Source organism: Carcharodon carcharias (assembly GCF_017639515.1).
Source record: "Carcharodon carcharias isolate sCarCar2 chromosome 27 unlocalized genomic scaffold, sCarCar2.pri SUPER_27_unloc_11, whole genome shotgun sequence".
Classification (NCBI taxonomy): domain Eukaryota; kingdom Metazoa; phylum Chordata; class Chondrichthyes; order Lamniformes; family Lamnidae; genus Carcharodon; species Carcharodon carcharias.
This window is the reverse complement of record NW_024470626.1, coordinates 52,501-75,373: the sequence shown is the minus strand read 5'-3', so window position 1 is coordinate 75,373 and position 22,873 is coordinate 52,501. Positions and strand designations below refer to the sequence as shown.

Sequence of the window (22,873 nt, the reverse complement as noted above, 5' to 3'; positions counted from 1 at the left end):
GCATTGGAGGCCGGGCCTTCAGCTGCCTGGGAGGGTGGGTGGTTGTTGACCCGTGCTCTGTAAATCCCTCCCTCAACCTCTCCCCCTCTCCCTCTCTGACCGCTCTCTCTCTCTCCCCCTCTCCCTCTCGTCTGAAATTGGCCCTCCTCAAAACCTCCCTCCCTCAGCCAACTTTCGCCCGCCTCTCTCCTGATGTGGGCATGGGAGGTCAATGAGGCGTTCGATAACATCCTCCTGCAGTCCGGACGCCGTCTAAATCCGGACGGGTAGCTTCCGATATCCGTGCATTCTACCTGGGATCTCCCTGCATCTGTCCGTCTCCAGCGTCCCTTCCATCTCCAACATCTGGCGGTGGGAAAGAGAGGGGAGAAGTCCAGTTAGGTTTCACCCGACGTCACCTCCTGGACGGGTTACAGAACAGAACGAGACCGGCTACACTTCGGAAGGAGTCGAGTGTCTTGGGCTACAGGAAGATATAGACGGGATGGTCAAATGGGCAGATAAGTGGCAGATGGAATTTAACCCTGAAAAGTGTGAGGTGATACACTTTGGAAGGAGTAATTGGACAAGGAAGTATTCAATGAACAGCATGGCACTAGGAAGTTCTGAGGTACAAAGGGACCTTGGCGTGTGTGTCCATAGATCTCTGAAGGCGGAGGGGCATGTTAGTGGGGGAGTTGAAAAAGGCACAGGGGACACTTGCCTTTATCAATCGAGGCATAGATTACAAAAGTAGGGAGGTGATGTTGGAGTTGTATAGACCCTTGGTGAGGCCACAGCTGGAGTACTGTGTGCAGTTCTGGTCGCCACATTATAGGAAGGATGTGATTGTACTGGAGGGGGTTCAGAGGAGATTCACCAGGATGTTGCCTGGGGGATGAAACATTTAAGTGATGAAGAGAGGTTTGGATAGACTTGGGTTGTTTTGGTTGGAGCAGAGAAGACTGAGGGGCGACCTGATCGAGATTATGAGGGGCATGGACAGGGTGGGTAGGGAGCAGCTTAGTTAAAGGGTCAGTCACGAGGGGGGCATAAGTTCAATGTGAGGGGCAGGAGGTTTAGGGGGGGGCGGATGTGAGGAGAAACTTTTTTACCCAGAGGGTGGTGAGGGTCTGGAATGCGCTGCCTGGGAGGGTGGTGGAGGGTGAGTTACCCTCACATCCTTTAAAAAGTCCCTGGATGAGCACTCGGCACCTCATAACGTTCGAGGCTGTGGGGGCCAAGTGCTGGTCAATGGGGTTAGGGAGGTAGGTCAGGGGTTTCTCACGGTGTCCGGTGCAGACTCGATGGGCCGAAGGGCCTCTTCTGCACTGTGTGATTCTGTAAATAGGGAGCTCGAAAGCCAGAGGGGCTCCTGCAGGAGGGGAGTTGACCCAACGAACAAGGCCCTGGTTAGGCCCACATCTGGGTCTAGTCTTGCTGGGTAATGTTGAGAGCCTGCAGAAGGTAACTCCCACTCCCTGTGAGCAGTCCTGGGCACCGCTTCTTCGGGAAGGATATATTGGGCTTGTGAGGAGGTGCAGTGTAGATCATCGGATGTCAACAAATAGGAATAGGAGTAGGCGATCCAGCCCATCAGCCTGTTCGCTGCCCATTTGCTTATTTTTACTCATTCACGGGGACGTGGGGGTCGCTGGCTGGGACCAGCGTTTATTGCCCATCCCTAATTGCCCCCTTGAGAAGGTGGGGGGTGAGCTGCCTTCTTGAGCCGCTGCAGCCCCCTTTGGTGTAGGTACACCCACAGCGCTGTTAGGGAGTTCCAGGATTTTGTCCCCTGTGGTGTAGGTACACCCACGGTGCTGTTAGGGAGGGAGTTCCAGGATTTTGTCCCTGTGGTGTAGGTACACCCACGGCGCTGTTAGGGAGGGAGTTCCAGGATTTTGTCCCTGTGGTGTAGGTACACCCACAGCGCTGTTAGGGAGGGAGTTCCAGGATTTTGACCCAGCGACATTGAAGGAACGACCGATATATTTCCAAGTCGGGATGGTGAGGGGCTCGGAGGGGAACTTCCAGGTGGTGGGTGTTCCCCATGTGTCTGCTGCCCTTGTCCTTCTAGATGGTAGAGGCCGTGGGTTTGGAAGGTGCTGTCGAAGGAGCCTTGGCGAGTTGCTGCTGTGCATCTTGTAGATGGTACACACGCTGCTGCTACTGTGCGTCGGTGGGTGGAGGGAGTGAATGTTTGTGGATGGGGGGCCAATCGAGCGGGGGCTGCTTTGTCCTGGACGGTGTCGAGCTTCTCGAGTGTTGTGGGAGCTGCAACTCATCCAGGCAAGTGGGGAGTGTCCCATCCCACTCCTGACTTGTGCCTTGTAGATGGTGGACAGGCTTTGAAGGGGGGGAGTCAGGAGGTGAGTGACTCTCCGTAGGATTCCCAGCCTCTGACCTGCTCTTGTAGCCACAGTATTTATATGGCTGGTCCCCAGTTCAGTTTCTGGTCAATGGGAACCCCCAGGATATTGATAGTGGGGGATTCAGTGATGGTGATGCCCATTGAACATCATGGGGGCGATGGTTGGATTCTCTCTTGTTGGAGATGGTCATTGCCTGAAACTTGTGTGGGGGTGAATGTTACTTACCACTTGTCAGCCCCGAGCCTGGATATTGTCCAGGTCTTGCTGCATTTGGACAAGGGGCTGCTTCAGTATCTGAGGAGTTGTGAATGATGCTGAACGTTGTGCAACCATCAGCGAACATCCCCACTTCTGACCTTATGATGGAAGGAAGGTCATTGATGAAGCAGCTGAAGATGGTTGGGCCAAGGACACTAACCCTGAGGAGCTCCTGCAGTGATGTCCTGGAGCTGAGATGACTGACCCCCCAACACCCACAACCATCTTCCTTTGTGTTGGGTATGACCCCCAACCAGCGGAGAGTTTTCCCCCTGATTCCCATTGACTCCGGTTTTGCCAGGGCCCCTTGATACCACACTCGGTCAAATGCTGCCTCAATGTCAAGGGCAGTCACTCTCACCCCATTTAGCCATTCAACACGATGGTGGCTGATCTGACTGGGGTCTCAACTCTACTTTCCTGCCTCTCTCCCAACATAACCCTCAACCCCTTTGTCGATGGAGAATCTGCGTCTAACTCAACCTCGAGTATATCCAGTGTCCCGGCCTCCATCGCTCTCCGAGGGCCGGGGGAGGTGGTGGGTAGAGGGAGGGTTTTGTGTACCCGGGGAGTTTCCAAAGCTGAGTTGGAGGAGGGGGAGTGGTTGGAGGTTGAGGGACGTGGGGGACAGAGGCTCCAGCGGATGCGGAGTTGAGTTGGAGGCCGCTGAATCGTGGAGCAGGGGCTGAATGACCTCCTCCTGTTCCTGTGTAACAGGCTCGAGGAGAGGGGCTGAATGGCCTCCTCCTGTTCATGTGTAACAGGCTGGAGGAGGAGGAGGGGATGAATGGCCTCCTCCTGTTCCTGTGTAACAGACTCGAGGAGAGGGGCTGAATGGCCTCCTCCTGTTCCTGTGTAACAGGCTGGAGGAGGAGGGGCTGAATGGCCTCCTCCTGTTCCTGAGTAACAGGCTCAAAGAGGGGCTGAATGGCCTCCTCCTGTTCCCTGTGTAACAGGCTTGAGAGGGGCTGAATGGCCTCCTCCTGTTCCTGTGTAACAGGCTCGAGGAGAGGCTGAATGGCCTCCTCCTGTTCCTCTGTAACAGGCTTGAGAGGGGCTGAATGGCCTCCTCCTGTTCCTGTGTAACAGGCTCAAGGAGGGGCTGAATGGCCTCCTCCTGTTCCTGTGTAACAGGCTGGAGGAGAGGGGCTGAATGGCCTCCTCCTGTTCCTGTGTAACAGGCTTGAGTAGAGGGGCTGAAAGGCCTCCTGCTGTTCCTGTGTAACAGGCTGAAGGAGGGGCTGAATGGCCTCCTCCTGTTCCTGTGTAACAGGCTGAAGGAGGGGCTGAATGGCCTCCTCCTGTTCCTGTGTAACAGGCTGAAGGAGGGGCTGAATGGCCTCCTCTTGTTCCTTGTAACAGGCTCGAGGAGAGGGGCTGAATGGCCTCCTCCTGTTCCCTGTGTAACAGGCTCGAGGAGAGGGGCTGAATGGCCTCCTCCTGCTCCTGGAGTCTTCACTCTGGCTGGTCTGGGGCCTGGGATTTGACCCTTGGTCCTTCCCAACCCCCACCCCCCCGATCCCGAGCCTCCTCAGCCCCTCACCTCGAGGTTCCGGCTCCTTCCGGGCGGCTTGCTGAGGAGCAGTGAGGCTGAGGGCCAAGCGGGTTCCTCCAATCTGTCCGAACCACTGGACGAGCTGCTCGTCTTCATGTAGCATCTGTCCATCGACGGAGCAGGACAATCCTGGTGAGGAGAGAGGGGGAGTGAGAGGGAGAGGGAGAGAGAGAGGGAGAGAGGGAGAGAGGGAGACAGAGTGGGACAAAGGCAGGGGAGAGGGGGACAGAAGGAGAGGGAGGGCAGGAGAGAGAGAGCGGGGGACAGGGACAGAGACAGGCAGAGAGACAGATAGAGAGACAGAGAGACAGACAGAGAGACAGAGACAGACAGAGAGAGAGAGACAGACAGAGAGAGAGAGACAGAGACAGACAGAGAGACAGACAGAGAGACAGAGACAGAGAGACAGAGACAGACAGAGAGGCAAAGATAGTCAGAGACAGACAGAGACAGAGAGACAGAGGGACAGAGAGACAGAGACAGACAGAGAGACAGAGACAGACAGCAGACAGACAGAAAGACAGAGACAGTCAGAGACAGTCAGAGACAGTCAGAGACAGACAGAGACAGACAGAGACAGAGAGACAGAGACAGACAGAGACAGAGAGACAGAGACAGTCAGAGACAGAGAGAGAGAGACAGACAGAGAGACAGAGACAGACAGAGAGACAGATAGAGAGACAGAGACAGACAGAGATAGACAGAGACAGACAGAGACAGAGACAGTCAGAGACAGAGAGAGAGAGACAGACAGAGAGACAGAGACAGACAGAGAGACAGAGACAGAGAGACAGACAGACAGAGACAGAGAGACAGAGAGACAGAGACAGACAGAGAGACAGAGACAGTCAGAGACAAACAGAGACAGAGAGACAGAAAGAGACAGAGAGACAGAGACAGACAGAGAGACAGACAGAGAGACAGAAAGAGAGACAGAGACAGACAGAGACAGACAGAGGGACAGAGAGACAGAGGGTGGGAGACAGACGGAGGGACAGAGAGGCAGGCAGAGACAGGCAGTGACAGGTAGACAGAGACGGGCAGACAGAGTGGGGCAGACAGAGACGGGCAGACAGAGACGGGCAGACAGAGAGGGGCAGACAGGGAGGGGCAGACAGGGAGGGGCAGACAGGGAGGGGCAGACAGAGACGGGCAGACAGAGAGGGGCAGACAGAGACGGGCAGACAGAGAGGGGCAGACAGAGACGGGCAGACAGAGACGGGCAGACAGAGAGGGGCAGACAGAGACGGGCAGACAGAGACGGGCAGACAGAGAGGGGCAGACAGAGACGGGCAGACAGAGACGGGCAGACAGAGAGGGGCAGACAGAGACGGGCAGACAGAGAGGGGCAGACAGAGACGGGCAGACAGAGACGGGCAGCAATAAAGGAAACGAACGAGTTAACTGAAAACCTACAAGCTGCCTTTGCCAGTCCTGGCCTCCACAGGGAACCGAACCAGGCGATCACTGTTAACGTGCAGGGCACAGGGTCTGGAGGGTTTACCGAGGGACGTCGCAGGGGGCCGAGGGAGGAGGGCTCTCCTTCCGAGGGATGCGGTTGTGGGGGCGGGGGGGGTAGCTGGCAAGGCTGGCATGTATTGCCCCCCTCCACCCAATGCCCCCTCCTCCCCCATCTCCCCTCACTGAGTGTCTCGCTCAGGTCATCTCAAAGGGGCAGATCGGAGTCAGCCGCCTCGCTGTGTGTGTGTCTGTGTGTGTGTGTGTGTGTGTGTGTCTGGTCTGGAGTCACGTGTCGGGCCAGACCGGGTAAGGAGGGCAGATTTCCCTCCCTCCCCCGAGAGAGGTGGCGGGGGGGGTGTGGTGGGGGGGTGTTGGGGGTTGGTGGGGGGGGAATGAGTGAACCGGGTGGGGTTCATTTTCGAAACAACAACCTGTGAGACTTTGAGAGCAGTTTCCTTAAAATCCCACCAGCTCCCAGGGAGGGAGATCGGGAGGGGGAGCCGGGGTGGTGGGGAGGTGGTGGGGGGGGAAGACGAGTAAGTCCGGGGGGTCTGAAGGGTCGGAGGGAGGAGGGCCTGGGGGGGGGAGCAGGGTGGGGGTTGTGGGGGGGACCGGACCCCAGTTGTCCCGTTGACAAGTGGCGACCAGAAGCAGAGGTGGGGGGAGACTAAGGAAGAGCGGGAGCGCGGAGAGCTCGGGTCACTCGCAAGTCTGGATCCCGGAGGTCACGAGCTCTACCTTCAACATGTGACCCACGGGCGTTGTTGTGGGGGGCGGGGGGGGGGGGTGGTGGTGGGGAAGGGGTTTGGGTGGGGGAAGGGCAGGGGCAATGGCACTAGGCCGGAGGGCTCATTCGGTGACCTCTTCCTGTGCCGTCTGAGATCTCTTTCTCTCCGACCGTCTCGCGAGGGTTGGGGGTTCACTTCCCCACAGTGTGGGTGGTGGGGGTGGGGGGAGGGGTCGTCATCGAGGGCATCCGAGGCTGAGTTAGACGGGTTCAACGGGCTCGAGAGGGCCGAATGGCCTCTACTCCTGCTCCTGATTTCGTGCGTCCGCGCGAGAGAGTCCGGGTGGGGGGTGGGGGGGGGAGCGGAAGCCGAAACAAGGGACGAGGGCGATTCCTTACCTGGTTGAACAGCGGCCTGGACCCTCCCATCCCCGGGAGGAGGATCCCCTGGACGGGGCGGGCCGCGATCTGGCCTGGCTGAGCTCCCCTGGCCCTCGGGCCCTCCTCTGGCTGGCCGGAGGCGCGGCCGGGGCTCCGCGCTGCCCCCTCCTCCTCCTCCTCCTCCTCCTCCTCTTCCTCTTCCTCCTCCTCCTCCTCCTCCACCTCCGCCTCCACCTCCGCCTCGCTCCCCCTCGAGCCTGGCCTGAGCCCCGGCTGACCGGGCGCGCTTTCCTCCCGGGCCGACCGGCCCCTCATGAACTTGAAGAGGCCCCCCCTCCTCCGAGACTTCCACTTCTTGGGCCCTGGGGCCGAGGCGGGGGCGCCTGGCATCTGCGGGTCAGCCTGCGGTGTCCTGGGGACCGACAGAGAGAGAGAGAGAGAGAGAGAGAGAGGGTGTCAACTAAGGCCTCAGGCTTCAACCCGGCCTAGTGCTCTGTCACTTGGCCTCACGCCGTGAGGGCCACACAGGGAGGCCTCAGGCTTCAATCCCGGCCTAGTGCTCCATCACTTAGCCTTATGCTGTTAGGGCCACACAGGGAGGGAGGGAGGAAGGCCTCAGGCTTCAATCCCGGCCTAGTGCTCCGTCACTTGGCCTCACGCCGTGAGGGCCACACAGGGAGGCCTCAGGCTTCAATCCCGGCCTAGTGCTCCGTCACTTGGCCTCATGCCACGGGGGCCACACAGGGAGGGAGGAAGGCCTCAGGCTTCAATCCCGGCCTAGCGCTCCATCACTTGGCCTCACGCTGTGAGGGCCACACAGGGAGGGAGGAAGGCCTCAGGCTTCAATCCCGGCCTAGCGCTCCATCACTTGGCCTCACGCTGTGAGGGCCACACAGGGAGGGAGGAAGGCCTCAGGCTTCAATCCCGGCCTAGTGCTCCATCACTTGGCCTCACGCTGTGAGGGCCACACAGGGAGGGAGGAAGGCCTCAGGCTTCAATCCCGGCCTAGTGCTCCATCACTTGGCCTCACGCTGTGAGGGCCACACAGGGAGGGAGGGAGGCCTCAGGCTTCAATCCCGGCCTAGTGCTCCGTCACTTGACCTCATGCCACGGGGGCCACACAGGGAGGGAGGGAGGGAGGCCTCAGGCTTCAATCCCGGCCTAGCGTTCCGTCACTTGGCCTCACGTTGTGAGGGCCAGACAGGGAGGGAGGGAGGGAGGGAGGGAGGGTTGGCGGGGGGGGCTAGGTAGTCTGAGGCCCTACTTACCCCTCGCTGTCGGGGATGACCTTCCAGTTGTAAAAATTCTCCAGGCCCTCGTCCAGTTTCGAACCCGCGCCGTTCTCCTCCCCCTTCTCCACCAGCGGAACGTTCTAGAAGGGACCAGATGGAGGACATTTCGGGTTAACGTAAATAGGCGATCCAGCTGAAGGACTAGGAAAGGCTCGAGGAGCGGCCCTCCTCCTGTCCCTGCGTGACAGGCTGGAGGAGGAGGGGCTGAATGGCCTCCTCCTGTTCCTGCATCACAGGCTCGAGAGGGGCTGAATGGCCTCCTCCTGTTCCCCCCACCCCTGACCTGGTGCCCGGTACTCACGTTGAGCTTTGTCGGAGGCTGCCGATTGTTCCTGCGGGGTCTCGGGCGGACTCTGGTCTGATGTTCGAGTTTCCTGCCCTCCGTGGGGAGATCGGCGAGGGTCTCAAGGGAGTGGGACTGCTGACTGCTGGTGGTGGACGTGGAGAGTCTGCCCGAGACAGAGTCATCTTCAGTCATCCTGTCCAACTCCAGCTCGCTGACACCTGTGGGGGGGGGGGAGAAACGCACAGCGTAGAGTGTGTGTGAGCGTGGAGACGGTTCGTCCACAGGAGAGAGGGGACGTATGCAGGGAGTATGGGAGAGTAGAGCGTGCAGAGGGTCACAGGGAGAGAGAGAGAGAGAGAGAGAGAGAGAGAGAGAGGAGGGAGAAGCGGACGGGGGTGGAGGTGAAGGAGCGCGAGAGAGAGAGATTGCGAGCCAGGGAAGGAGAGAGGTAGAAAGAGAGAAAGGAAGGGGGAGAGGAAGAGAGGTAGAGGTAGGGAGAGAGAGAGAAAAAGAGAGAGACAAAGAGAGAGACACACACAGAGAGAGAGAGAGAGAGACAGAGAGAAAGAAAGAGAGGGAGAGACAAGGAGAGAGGGAGAGGCAAAGGGAGAGAGACACAGAGAGAGAGAGAGGGAGAGAAAAAGAGAGAGACAAAGAGAGAGACAGAGAGAGAGAGACAGAGAGAAAGAGAGAGGGAGAGACAAAGAGAGAGGAAGAGGCAAAAGGAGAGAGAAGGACAGAGAGAGATGGAAACAGAGAGATGGAGACAGAGTCGGAGAAAGAGAGAGACAGAGACAAAAAGTTAGAGACACAGAGAGAGAGAGAGAGACAAGAGAGAGAGACAAAGAGAGAGGGAGAGAGACAGAGAGAGAGGGAGAGAGACAGAGAGATGGAGACAGAGTCAGAGAAAGAGAAAGGAGACAGAGAGAGAGAGAAAGAGAGAGAGAGAGAGAGGGAGAGACAGAGAGAGAGATGGAAACAGAGAGATGGAGACAGAGTTGGAGAAAGAGAGAGAAAGAGACAAAAAGAGAGAGGGGGCAGAGAGGCAGAGAAAGAGGCAAAGAGAGAGCAAATACAGAGAGAGATGGAGACAGACTCAGAGAAAGAGAAGGGAGACAGAGAGAGAGAGAGAGAGAGAGACAAACGAAGAGAGAGATGCGGCGAGAGGGAGACAGAGAGAGAGAGGGGTAGAAAGAGAAAAGCGAGAAAGACAGAGAGAGGCGGAGAGAGAGATGGAGGAAGAGAGAGAGAGAAAGAGAGAGAGGCGGAGAGAGAGGGATGGAGGAAGAGAGAGAGAAAGACAGAGAGAGGCGGAGAGAGAGAGAGATGGAGGAAGAGAGAGAGAGAGATGGAGGCAGTCAGAGAAAGAGGGACAAAAGAGAGAGGAGACAGAGAGAGAGAGAGAGAGTGGCAAAGGGAGAGATTCCGTGTGAGGCAGACAGAGAGAGCGAGGGATAGAGAGAGACAGAGAGAGACAGAGAGAGAGAGACAGAGAGAGACAGAGAGAGAGAGAGAGAGACAGAGAGAGAGAGAGAGACAGAGAGAGACAGAGAGAGAGAGAGATAAGGGCAGAGAGAGGCAGGGAGACCAAGAATGAGGGACAAAGGGAGAGATCCAGAGAGAGGGAGACGGAGTGAATGGGACACAGAGAGAGAGAGAGACAGAGCGGCAGAGGGAGACAGAGGCAGAGGGAGGGACGTTGGGGGAGGGAGGGAACGTTGCACTCACTGAGGAAGGTAGAGACGGGTCTGATCTTCCGGCTGTGAACTGTCTGTCTCCGTATCGCCAGTGTATCCTGGAATGTTAGAAACACCACATTTCATCAGCCGTGTGTGTGTGTGTGTGTGTGTGTGTGACCAGAACTGCCTCGCTCCCTCCTCACGACTGTAACGAAGAGGGAAGCAGGAGGAGGCCATTCAGCCCCTCTCGAGCCTGCTCCTCCACCCGCTCTCCCTCTCTGGGGGAGGGAGAGAGAGCTCCACAGACCGACCACCCTCCGAGAGAGGGAATCCCCTCCTCGTCTGCGTCTCCGACAGGGAGACCCCCCCACCTCCTCCACCACTTCATTCTCAAACCGTGTCACCACCCCACCACCCCCGCCTCGTTCTAGACTCCCCCCCTACCCCCACGAGGGAGGGGGTGGAAATGTCGTCTCAACCTCCCCCCTGTCCAGCACCAACAACACCACCCCCCCCACCCCCCCTCACCTTGATAAGATCCCCCTGTCGTTCTGCTCAACCCCCTCCTCATGAGACAGACCCACTCCGTCCCAGGGAACATTCTCCGAACCTCTTCTAACACAGCGAGGTCCTTCCTTAAGGAAGGAGACTTAAACTGTACACGGGGCTCCCAGATGTGCTCTCACCAACTGTGGCAAAACGTCCCCGCTTTTATACCCCCACCTTGCAATAACACTCCGTTTTTACCTCCCAATCTCCTGACTCATCAACCAGGACCACCAGGTCCCTCCCCACCACAGAGTTCTGCAGCTTGCACTAGAGGCACAGACGATTTTTCTTAATGGGGGAGAGAGTTCAGAAATCTGGAGCGCAAAGGGACTCGGGAGTCCCCAGTCCAGGGTTCTCTTGAGGTTGACTCGCGGGTTGAGTCGGTAGTTAAGGAGGCAAATGCAATGTTGGCTTTTATTTCGAGAGGATCGGAATATAAGAGCAGGGATGGATGTGCCGCTCCAGCTTTATATAAGGCTCTGGTCAGACCACATTTAGAATATTGTGAGCGATTCGGGGCCCCATGTATCTCAGGGAAGGATGTTCTGGCCCTGGAGAGGGGTCCAGAGGAGGTTCACGAAGAACGATCCCAGGAACGAAAAGGCTTTAACATATGAGGAACGTTTGAGGACTCTGGGTCTATACTCGATGGAGTTTAGAAGGATGAGGGGTGGGGGGGGATCTGATTGAAACTTACAGAATACTGAAAGGCCTGGATAGAGTGGGACGTGGGGGAAGATGTTTCCATGAGTAGGAGAGACTAGGACCCGAGGGGCACAGCCTCAGAGTAAAGGGAAGACCTTTTAGAACAGAGATGAGGAGAAACTTCTTTAGCCAGAGAGTGGTGAATCGATGGAATTCATTACCACAGGAGGCGGTGGAGGCCGGGTCATTGAGTGTATTTAAGAACGAGATAGATAGGTTCTCGATTGGTAAGGGGGATCAAAGGTTACGGGGAGAAGGTGGGAGAATGGGGGGGTTGAGAGACTTATCAGCCATGATTGAATGGGGGAGCAGACTCGATGGGCTGAATGGCCTCATTTCCGCTCCCATGTCTTATGGTCTCATGGTCTCTCTCTCTCTCTCTCCATTTAAGTAACATCCCCTGTTTTCCCATCCCTCTCCTGCCAGTGTGGATTTAAATTTTCCCACGTTATACTCCTTCCGCCAATGTTGTGCCCATTCACTTAACCCGTCTACCATCCCGGTTCTTCTCCACCACATACCTTCCTGCCCATCTCTGTGGCATCGACAAGTCTAGCGGCCGCCCGTTCGGGTCCCCTCATCCAAGCCGTGGATGTAGATCGAACGTAGTTGAGGCCCCAGCGCTGATCCCTCTGGCACTCCACTTGTTACACTTGACTAGCCCAGAAAACTAACCCATTTGTAAGTGCTCGCTGCTTCCTGTTAGAGAGCCATTCGTCTACCCAGGTTAACAGGTCACCCCCGACACCAGAATCATTGAATCACAGGGTGCAGAGGAGGCCCTTCGGCCCATCCAGTCTGCACCCGACACCGTGAGAAACCCCTGACCTACCTCCCTAACCCCACTGACCAGCACTTGGCCCCCACAGCCTCGAACGTTATGAGGTGCCGAGTGCTCATCCAGGTACTTTTTAAAGGATGTGAGGGTAACCCGCCCTCCACCACCCTCCCAGGCAGCGCATTCCAGACCCTCACCACCCTCTGGGTAAAAAAGTTTCTCCTCACATCCCCCCCGCAAACCTCCTGCCCCCCTCACCTTGAACTTGTGTCCCCCTCGTGACTGACCCTTCAACTAAGGGGAACAGCTGCTCCCTACCCACCCTGTCCATGCCCCTCATCATCTTGTACCCCTCGATCAGGTCGCCCCTCAGTCTTCTCTGCTCCAACCAAAACAACCCAAGTCTATCCAAACCTCTCTTCATCACTTAAATGTTTCATCCCCAGGCAACATCCTGGTGTATCTCCTCTGCGCCCCATCCAGTGCAATCACATCCTTCCTATAATGTGGTGCCCAGAACTGCACACAGTACTCCAGCTGTGGCCTCACCTAAGGTTCTAGACAACTCCAACATCACCTCCCTACTTTTGTAATCTATGCCTCGATTGATAAAAGCAAGTGTCCCCTGTGCCTTTTTCACCAGCCCACTAACATGCCCCTCCGCCTTCAGAGATCTATGGACACACACACGCCAAGGTCCCTTTGTTCCCCAGAACTTCCTAGTGCCATGCTGTTCATTGAACACTTCCTTGTCCAATTACTCCTTCCAAAGTGTATCACCTCACACTTTTCAGGGTTAAATTCCATCTGCCACTTGTCTACCCATTTGACCATCCCGTCTATATCTTGCTGTAGCCCAAGACACTCAGCCTCACTGTTAACCACCCGGCCAAGCTTTGTGTCATCCGCAAACTTACTAATCCTACCCCCAACATAGTCATCTATGTCGTTTATATAACTGACGAATAATAGGGGACCCAGCACAGATCCCTGTGGTACACCACTGGACACTGGCTTCCAGTCACTAAAGCATCCTTCTGTCATCACCCTCTGCCTCCTACAACTAAGCCAAGTCATTCATATGTATAGTGAATAGCTGGGGCCCAAGCACTGATCCCTGTGGTACGCCACTGGACACTGGATTCCAGTCACTAAAGCATCCTTCTGTCATCACCCTCTGCCTCCTACAACTAAGCCCATTTTGAATCCATGAGTTCTTATTTTGCTTAGTAACCTTTGATGTACTTTTTCTTTCAATGTGATGCTGACTTTAACTTCCTTAGTTAGCCACAGATGATGCACCCTTCTCCTAGAGCCTCTCTCTCTCTCTCTCTCTGGACAGGACCCTGGCTGAGTGTTCTGAAATATCTCCTTGAAATGTCTGCGGTTGCATCTCTCCTGTCATACTATTCAGCCCAATTTCCCAATTCACTTCAGCCAACTCTGCCTTCATATCCTTGCAATGGCCTTGACTTCAGTTTAAATCACTAATGTTAGGCCCACGCATCTCACCCTCAAACTGAACGTGGAACTCAATCATGTTATGATCGCTGCTACCAAGAGGCTCCTTCACTATGAGGTCAATAATTAATTCTGTCTCATTGCACACGACCAAGTCGAGAATAGGCAACACAGTGTTTAGCACAAAAACATGCTGTGTCCCCATCAAACACTCCCAGGACAGGTACAGCACGGGGTTAGATACAGAGGAAAAGCTGTCCCCAAAACAATTCTCAGAGGGGAAGGTTGCCCCGTACCTGACCTGTTTGGAGTGATTGGTGAATCTTACTATGCTGGTGGAGAGCTCATCATCCTGTTGCCTATCCTCCGGTTCCTCTCCTGACCGGGATTGTTTGTCACGTAGCAGTTCCAGGTTAGTGATCCTGTTCCGCGGGTCTCGGCGGTGAAGGATGTGCGAGCCTGTGTGGGGAGAGGGATGGTGAGAGGGGGAACTGTCCCTCCTGGTGGTGGACCCCCAAACTCTCTCCCAGTCTCTTCCCTCCCTCACACTCCAGCTCGCTCTCACCTGTGGGGGGGGGGAGAAACGCACAGCGTAGAGTGTGTGTGAGCGTGGAGACGGTTCGTCCACAGGAGAGAGGGGACGTATGCAGGGAGTATGGGAGAGTAGAGCGTGCAGAGGGTCACAGGGAGAGAGAGAGAGAGAGAGAGAGAGAGAGGAGGGAGAAGCGGACGGGGGTGGAGGTGAAGGAGCGAGAGAGAGAGAGATTGCGAGCCAGGGAAGGAGAGAGGTAGAAAGAGAGAAAGGAAGGGGGAGAGGAAGAGAGGTAGAGGTAGGGAGAGAGAGAGAAAAAGAGAGAGACAAAGAGAGAGACACACACAGGGAGAGAGAGAGAGAGAGAGACAGAGAGAAAGAAAGAGAGGGAGAGACAAGGAGAGAGGGAGAGGCAAAGGGAGAGAGACACAGAGAGAGAGAGAGGGAGAGAAAAAGAGAGAGACAAAGAGAGAGACAGAGAGAGAGAGACAGAGAGAAAGAGAGAGGGAGAGACAAAGAGAGAGGAAGAGGCAAAAGGAGAGAGAAGGACAGAGAGAGATGGAAACAGAGAGATGGAGACAGAGTCGGAGAAAGAGAGAGACAGAGACAAAAAGTTAGAGACACAGAGAGAGAGAGAGACAAAGAGAGAGAGACAAAGAGAGAGGGAGAGAGACAGAGAGAGAGGGAGAGAGACAGAGAGATGGAGACAGAGTCAGAGAAAGAGAAAGGAGACAGAGAGAGAGAGAAAGAGAGAGAGAGAGAGAGGGAGAGACAGAGAGAGAGATGGAAACAGAGAGATGGAGACAGAGTTGGAGAAAGAGAGAGAAAGAGACAAAAAGAGAGAGGGGGCAGAGAGGCAGAGAAAGAGGCAAAGAGAGAGCAAATACAGAGAGAGATGGAGACAGACTCAGAGAAAGAGAAGGGAGACAGAGAGAGAGAGAGAGAGAGAGACAAACGAAGAGAGAGATGCGGCGAGAGGGAGACAGAGAGAGAGAGGGGTAGAAAGAGAAAAGCGAGAAAGACAGAGAGAGGCGGAGAGAGAGATGGAGGAAGAGAGAGAGAGAAAGAGAGAGAGGCGGAGAGAGAGGGATGGAGGAAGAGAGAGAGAAAGACAGAGAGAGGCGGAGAGAGAGAGAGATGGAGGAAGAGAGAGAGAGAGATGGAGGCAGTCAGAGAAAGAGGGACAAAAGAGAGAGGAGACAGAGAGAGAGAGAGAGAGTGGCAAAGGGAGAGATTCCGTGTGAGGCAGACAGAGAGAGCGAGGGATAGAGAGAGACAGAGAGAGACAGAGAGAGAGAGACAGAGAGAGACAGAGAGAGAGAGAGAGAGACAGAGAGAGAGAGAGAGACAGAGAGAGACAGAGAGAGAGAGAGATAAGGGCAGAGAGAGGCAGGGAGACCAAGAATGAGGGACAAAGGGAGAGATCCAGAGAGAGGGAGACGGAGTGAATGGGACACAGAGAGAGAGAGAGACAGAGCGGCAGAGGGAGACAGAGGCAGAGGGAGGGACGTTGGGGGAGGGAGGGAACGTTGCACTCACTGAGGAAGGTAGAGACGGGTCTGATCTTCCGGCTGTGAACTGTCTGTCTCCGTATCGCCAGTGTATCCTGGAATGTTAGAAACACCACATTTCATCAGCCGTGTGTGTGTGTGTGTGTGTGTGTGTGACCAGAACTGCCTCGCTCCCTCCTCACGACTGTAACGAAGAGGGAAGCAGGAGGAGGCCATTCAGCCCCTCTCGAGCCTGCTCCTCCACCCGCTCTCCCTCTCTGGGGGAGGGAGAGAGAGCTCCACAGACCGACCACCCTCCGAGAGAGGGAATCCCCTCCTCGTCTGCGTCTCCGACAGGGAGACCCCCCCACCTCCTCCACCACTTCATTCTCAAACCGTGTCACCACCCCACCACCCCCGCCTCGTTCTAGACTCCCCCCCTACCCCCACGAGGGAGGGGGTGGAAATGTCGTCTCAACCTCCCCCCTGTCCAGCACCAACAACACCACCCCCCCACCCCCCCTCACCTTGATAAGATCCCCCTGTCGTTCTGCTCAACCCCCTCCTCATGAGACAGACCCACTCCGTCCCAGGGAACATTCTCCGAACCTCTTCTAACACAGCGAGGTCCTTCCTTAAGGAAGGAGACTTAAACTGTACACGGGGCTCCCAGATGTGCTCTCACCAACTGTGGCAAAACGTCCCCGCTTTTATACCCCCACCTTGCAATAACACTCCGTTTTTACCTCCCCAATCTCCTGACTCATCAACCAGGACCACCAGGTCCCTCCCCACCACAGAGTTCTGCAGCTTGCACTAGAGGCACAGACGATTTTTCTTAATGGGGGAGAGAGTTCAGAAATCTGGAGCGCAAAGGGACTCGGGAGTCCCCAGTCCAGGGTTCTCTTGAGGTTGACTCGCGGGTTGAGTCGGTAGTTAAGGAGGCAAATGCAATGTTGGCTTTTATTTCGAGAGGATCGGAATATAAGAGCAGGGATGGATGTGCCGCTCCAGCTTTATATAAGGCTCTGGTCAGACCACATTTAGAATATTGTGAGCGATTCGGGGCCCCATGTATCTCAGGGAAGGATGTTCTGGCCCTGGAGAGGGGTCCAGAGGAGGTTCACGAAGAACGATCCCAGGAACGAAAAGGCTTTAACATATGAGGAACGTTTGAGGACTCTGGGTCTATACTCGATGGAGTTTAGAAGGATGAGGGGTGGGGGGGGATCTGATTGAAACTTACAGAATACTGAAAGGCCTGGATAGAGTGGGACGTGGGGGAAGATGTTTCCATGAGTAGGAGAGACTAGGACCCGAGGGGCACAGCCTCAGAGTAAAGGGAAGACCTTTTAGAACAGAGATGAGGAGAAACTTCTTTAGCCAGAGAGTGGTGAATCGATGGAATTCATTACCACAGGAGGCGGTGGAGGCCGGGTCATTGAGTGTATTTAAGAACGAGATAGATAGGTTCTCGATTGGTAAGGGGGATCAAAGGTTACGGGGAGAAGGTGGGAGAATGGGGGGGTTGAGAGACTTATCAGCCATGATTGAATGGGGGAGCAGACTCGATGGGCTGAATGGCCTCATTTCCGCTCCCATGTCTTATGGTCTCATGGTCTCTCTCTCTCTCTCTCCATTTAAGTAACATCCCCTGTTTTCCCATCCCTCTCCTGCCAGTGTGGATTTAAATTTTCCCACGTTATACTCCTTCCGCCAATGTTGTGCCCATTCACTTAACCCGTCTACCATCCCGGTTCTTCTCCACCACATACCTTCCTGCCCATCTCTGTGGCATCGACAAGTCTAGCGGCCGCCCGTTCGGGTCCCCTCATCCAAGCCGTGGATGTAGATCGAACGTAGTTGAGGCCCCAGCGCTGATCCCTCTGGCACTCCACTTGTTACACTTGACTAGCCCAGAAAACTAACCCATTTGTAAGTGCTCGCTGCTTCCTGTTAGAGAGCCATTCGTCTACCCAGGTTAACAGGTCACCCCCGACACCAGAATCATTGAATCACAGGGTGCAGAGGAGGCCCTTCGGCCCATCCAGTCTGCACCCGACACCGTGAGAAACCCCTGACCTACCTCCCTAACCCCACTGACCAGCACTTGGCCCCCACAGCCTCGAACGTTATGAGGTGCCGAGTGCTCATCCAGGTACTTTTTAAAGGATGTGAGGGTAACCCGCCCTCCACCACCCTCCCAGGCAGCGCATTCCAGACCCTCACCACCCTCTGGGTAAAAAAGTTTCTCCTCACATCCCCCCCGCAAACCTCCTGCCCCCCTCACCTTGAACTTGTGTCCCCCTCGTGACTGACCCTTCAACTAAGGGGAACAGCTGCTCCCTACCCACCCTGTCCATGCCCCTCATCATCTTGTACCCCTCGATCAGGTCGCCCCTCAGTCTTCTCTGCTCCAACCAAAACAACCCAAGTCTATCCAAACCTCTCTTCATCACTTAAATGTTTCATCCCCAGGCAACATCCTGGTGTATCTCCTCTGCGCCCCATCCAGTGCAATCACATCCTTCCTATAATGTGGTGCCCAGAACTGCACACAGTACTCCAGCTGTGGCCTCACTAAGGTTCTAGACAACTCCAACATCACCTCCCTACTTTTGTAATCTATGCCTCGATTGATAAAAGCAAGTGTCCCCTGTGCCTTTTTCACCAGCCCACTAACATGCCCCTCCGCCTTCAGAGATCTATGGACACACACACGCCAAGGTCCCTTTGTTCCCCAGAACTTCCTAGTGCCATGCTGTTCATTGAACACTTCCTTGTCCAATTACTCCTTCCAAAGTGTATCACCTCACACTTTTCAGGGTTAAATTCCATCTGCCACTTGTCTACCCATTTGACCATCCCGTCTATATCTTGCTGTAGCCCAAGACACTCAGCCTCACTGTTAACCACCCGGCCAAGCTTTGTGTCATCCGCAAACTTACTAATCCTACCCCCAACATAGTCATCTATGTTGTTTATATAACTGACGAATAATAGGGGACCCAGCACAGATCCCTGTGGTACACCACTGGACACTGGCTTCCAGTCACTAAAGCATCCTTCTGTCATCACCCTCTGCCTCCTACAACTAAGCCAAGTCATTCATATGTATAGTGAATAGCTGGGGCCCAAGCACTGATCCCTGTGGTACGCCACTGGACACTGGATTCCAGTCACTAAAGCATCCTTCTGTCATCACCCTCTGCCTCCTACAACTAAGCCCATTTTGAATCCATGAGTTCTTATTTTGCTTAGTAACCTTTGATGTACTTTTTCTTTCAATGTGATGCTGACTTTAACTTCCTTAGTTAGCCACAGATGATGCACCCTTCTCCTAGAGCCTCTCTCTCTCTCTCTCTCTGGACAGGACCCTGGCTGAGTGTTCTGAAATATCTCCTTGAAATGTCTGCGGTTGCATCTCTCCTGTCATACTATTCAGCCCAATTTCCCAATTCACTTCAGCCAACTCTGCCTTCATATCCTTGCAATGGCCTTGACTTCAGTTTAAATCACTAATGTTAGGCCCACGCATCTCACCCTCAAACTGAACGTGGAACTCAATCATGTTATGATCGCTGCTACCAAGAGGCTCCTTCACTATGAGGTCAATAATTAATTCTGTCTCATTGCACACGACCAAGTCGAGAATAGGCAACACAGTGTTTAGCACAAAAACATGCTGTGTCCCCATCAAACACTCCCAGGACAGGTACAGCACGGGGTTAGATACAGAGGAAAGCTCCCTCTACACCGTCCCCATCAAACACTCCCAGGACAGGTACAGCACGGTGTAGAGGGAGGTTTACCCCGTACCTGACCTGTTTGGAGTGATTGGTGAATCTTACTATGCTGGTGGAGAGCTCATCATCTGTTGCTTCCTCCGGTTCCTTCTCCTGATTCCGGGATTGTTTGTCACGGAGCAGTTCCAGGGTTAGTGAGTCCTGTTCCGCCAGTCGCTGCAGGTGAAGGATGTGCCGAGCCTGTGTACAAGAGGGATGGTGAGAGGGGGAACTGTCCCTCCTGTGTCTCCCTCCCCCAAACTCTCTCCCTCTCCCACACTCCCTCCCTCCCTCACACTCCCTCTCTCATCCCCCCTCCCTCCAACACACGCCCTACCTCCCCCACATTCCCTCACTCCCTCACCCTCCCTCCCTCCCTCCCCCACACTCCCTCCCTCCCTCACACTCCCTCCCTCCCCCACACACCCTCCCTCCCTCACACTCCCTCCCTCCCCCACACTCCCTCCCTCCCTCACACTCCCTCCCTCCCTCAAACTCTCTCCTTCCCCCACACTCCCTCCCTCCCTCACACTCCCTCCCTCCCTCACACTCCCTCCCTCCCCCACACTCCCTCCCTCCCTCACACTCCCTCCCTCCCTCAAACTCTCTCCTTCCCCCACACTCCCTCCCTCCCCCACACTCCCTCCTCCCTCAAACTCTCTCCTTCCCCCACACTCCCTCCCTCCCTCACACTCCCTCCCTCCCTCAAACTCTCTCCTTCCCCCACACACCCTCCCTCCCTCACACTCCCTCCCTCCCCCACACTCCCTCCCTCCCTCACACTCCCTCCCTCCCTCAAACTCTCTCCTTCCCCCACACTCCCTCCCTCCCCCACACTCCCTCCCTCCCTCAAACTCTCTCCTTCCCCCACACTCCCTCCCTCCCTCACACTCCCTCCCTCCCCCACACACCCTCCCTCCCTCACACTCCCTCCCTCCCCCACACTCTCTCCCTCCCTCACACTCCCTCCCTCCCCCACACACCCTCCCTCCCTCACACTCCCTCCCTCCCCCACACTCCCTCCCTCCCTCACACTCCCTCCCTCCCCCACACACCCTTCCTCCCTCAAACTCTCTCCTTCCCCCACACTCCCTCCCTCCCTCACACTCCCTCCCTCCCCCACACTCCCTCACACTCCCTCCCTCCCCCACACTCCCTCCCTCCCTCAAACTCCCTCCCTCACACTCCCTCATCCTCCCTCCCTCCCCCACACTCCCGGCCTCCCTCACACTCCATCCCTCCCCCACACACCCTCCCTCCCTCAAACTCTCTCCTTCCCCCACACTCCCTCCCTCTCTCAAACTCCCTCCCCCACACTCCCTCCCTCCCTCAAACTCCCTCCCTCACACTCCCTCATCCTCCCTCCCTCCCTCAAACTCCCTCCCTCACACTCCCTCATCCTCACTCCCTCCCTCACACTCCCTCCCTCCCTCAAACTCCCTCCCTCCCTCACACTCCCTCCCTCACACTTCCTCCCTCACACTCCCTCCCTCACACTCCCTCCCTCACACTCCCTCCCTCCCCCACACTCCCTCCCTCCCTCAAACTCCCTCCCTCCCTCACACTCCCTCCCTCCCTCAAACTCCCTCCCTCCCTCACACTCCCTCCCTCCCTCACGCTCCCTCCCTCACTCACATTCCCTCTATCCCTCACACTCCCTCCCTCCCTCAAACTCCCTCCCTCCCTCACTCACATTCCCTCTCTCCCTCAAACTCCCTCCCTCCCCCACACTCCTTCCCTCCCTCAAACTCCCTCCCTCCCTCACACTCCCTCATCCTCCCTCCCTCACACTCCCTCCCTCACACTCCCGCCCTCCCTCACACTCCCTCCCTCCCTCACACTCCCTCATCCTCCCTCCCTCACACTCCCTCACACTCTCTCCCTCACACTCCCTCCCTCCCTCACAATCCCTCATCCTCCATCCCTCACACTCCCTCATCCTCCCTCCCTCACACTCCCTCCCTCACACTCCCTCCCTCACACTCCCTCCCTCCCTCATACTCTCTCCCTCCCACCTCACACCCTCCCTCGCTCCTCCAGCCCCTCACTGCCTCACCCCCTCCTTCACTCCTTCCCCCACCCTCGCTCCCTCTCCCTCACTCCCCTCACCAGTTTTTTGTGGGATTGGTAAAGTTCCTGAAGAATCTCATCCATGATGCAGTTTGTAAGTGATGTGACCACGGCGAGCATCACCTCACTGCGGGAACAAGAGGATGGAGCCATTACCATTACCGGGACGAGGTGGTCGTTACCATGGCAACGAGGTCGTTACCGGGACGAGGTGGTCATTACCATGGCAACGAGGTCGTTACCGGGACGAGGTGGTCATTACCATGGCAACGAGGTCGTTACCGGGACGAGGTGGTCGTTACCACAGCAACAAAGTCGTTACCGGGAGAACGATGTCGTTACCGGGACAACAATCGCTGTTACCGGGACAATAGTTACTGGGACAAAAGTGGCTGCTACCAGGACAATGAGGTCGTTACCGGGACAATGAGATCGTTACTGGGACAACAGTGGCTGTTACCAAGACAATGCGGGCTCTCACCGTGACAACGCGGGTTGTTACCATGACAACGCGAGCTGTTACCGTGACAACGCGAGCTGTTACCATGACAACGCGAGCTGTTACCATGACAACGCGAGCCGCTACCGAGACAACACAGGCCGTTACCGAGACAACACAGGCCGTTACTGAGACAACACAGGCCGTTACCGAGACAACACGAGCTGTTACTGAGACAACACAGGCTATTACCGAGACAACACAGGCCATTACCGAGACAACACAGGCCATAACCGAGACAACACGAGCTGTTACCAAGACAACACAGGCTGTTACCGAGACAACACAGGCCGTTACCGAGGCAACACGAGCTGTTACCGAGACAACACAGGCTGTTACCGAGACAACACAGGCTGTTACCGAGACAACACGAGCTGTTACCGAGACAACATGGGCTGTTACCGAGACAACGCAAGCTGTTACCGTGACAACACGGGCTGTTACCGAGACAACGCGAGCTGTTACCGTGACAAAACGGGCTGTTACCATGTCAGCAAGGCCAGTGACCAAGTCCCATCCCTCCCTCCCTCTGAGGTCAGGGGTCAGGCTGCCATTCGGAGGCGCTGAGTGACCGCTCTGACCCAGTGCTCGCGCCCCCTCTCACTTCAGCTTGTTGTGGATGGCAGTGCCAGCTTCCTCAACCAGGACTCCACGGACAAACGTCCGAGAAATGGTCACGCGGTCAGCCACACCACACAGCTTCTGATTGGCCTCTGCCTTCCGAGTGGCCAAGGGACAAAGTTCACGGGTCAGACAAAACATCGAGTCCAACAGCATCTAGGGGGGAGAGAGAGAGAGAGACGGTCAACACGGTCAAGGGAGAGAGAGAGAGAGAGAGAGACGGTCAACACGGTCAGGGGAGAGAGAGAGAGAGACGGTCAACACGGTCAGGAGGGAGAGAGAGAGAGAGACGGTCAACACGGTCAGGGGAGAGAGAGAGAGAGAGACGGTCAACACGGCCAGGAGGGAGAGAGAGAGGGAGAGACGGTCAACACAGCCAGGGGAGAGAGAGAG

The 22,873-nt window shown here is 55.9% G+C and overlaps 1 protein-coding gene across 1 annotated transcript in view; it reads right to left on the bottom strand.

Moving 5' to 3' along the window:
- Positions 1 to 252: 252 nt before the first annotated feature.
- LOC121273793 (capping protein, Arp2/3 and myosin-I linker protein 3-like) overlaps positions 253 to 22,873 on the bottom strand; it is a gene marked incomplete at its 5' end in the record, with an annotated part of 29,312 nt that continues 6,691 nt past the window's right edge. Inside the window, 9 exons of the mRNA XM_041180958.1 lie at positions 253 to 345; positions 4,153 to 4,293; positions 6,956 to 7,145; positions 8,002 to 8,105; positions 8,327 to 8,529; positions 15,555 to 15,621; positions 19,357 to 19,491; positions 21,400 to 21,487; positions 22,464 to 22,636. Coding sequence (XP_041036892.1) covers positions 253 to 345; positions 4,153 to 4,293; positions 6,956 to 7,145; positions 8,002 to 8,105; positions 8,327 to 8,529; positions 15,555 to 15,621; positions 19,357 to 19,491; positions 21,400 to 21,487; positions 22,464 to 22,636 — 1,194 coding nt within the window. The remainder of the gene's footprint in view (positions 346 to 4,152; positions 4,294 to 6,955; positions 7,146 to 8,001; positions 8,106 to 8,326; positions 8,530 to 15,554; positions 15,622 to 19,356; positions 19,492 to 21,399; positions 21,488 to 22,463; positions 22,637 to 22,873) is intronic.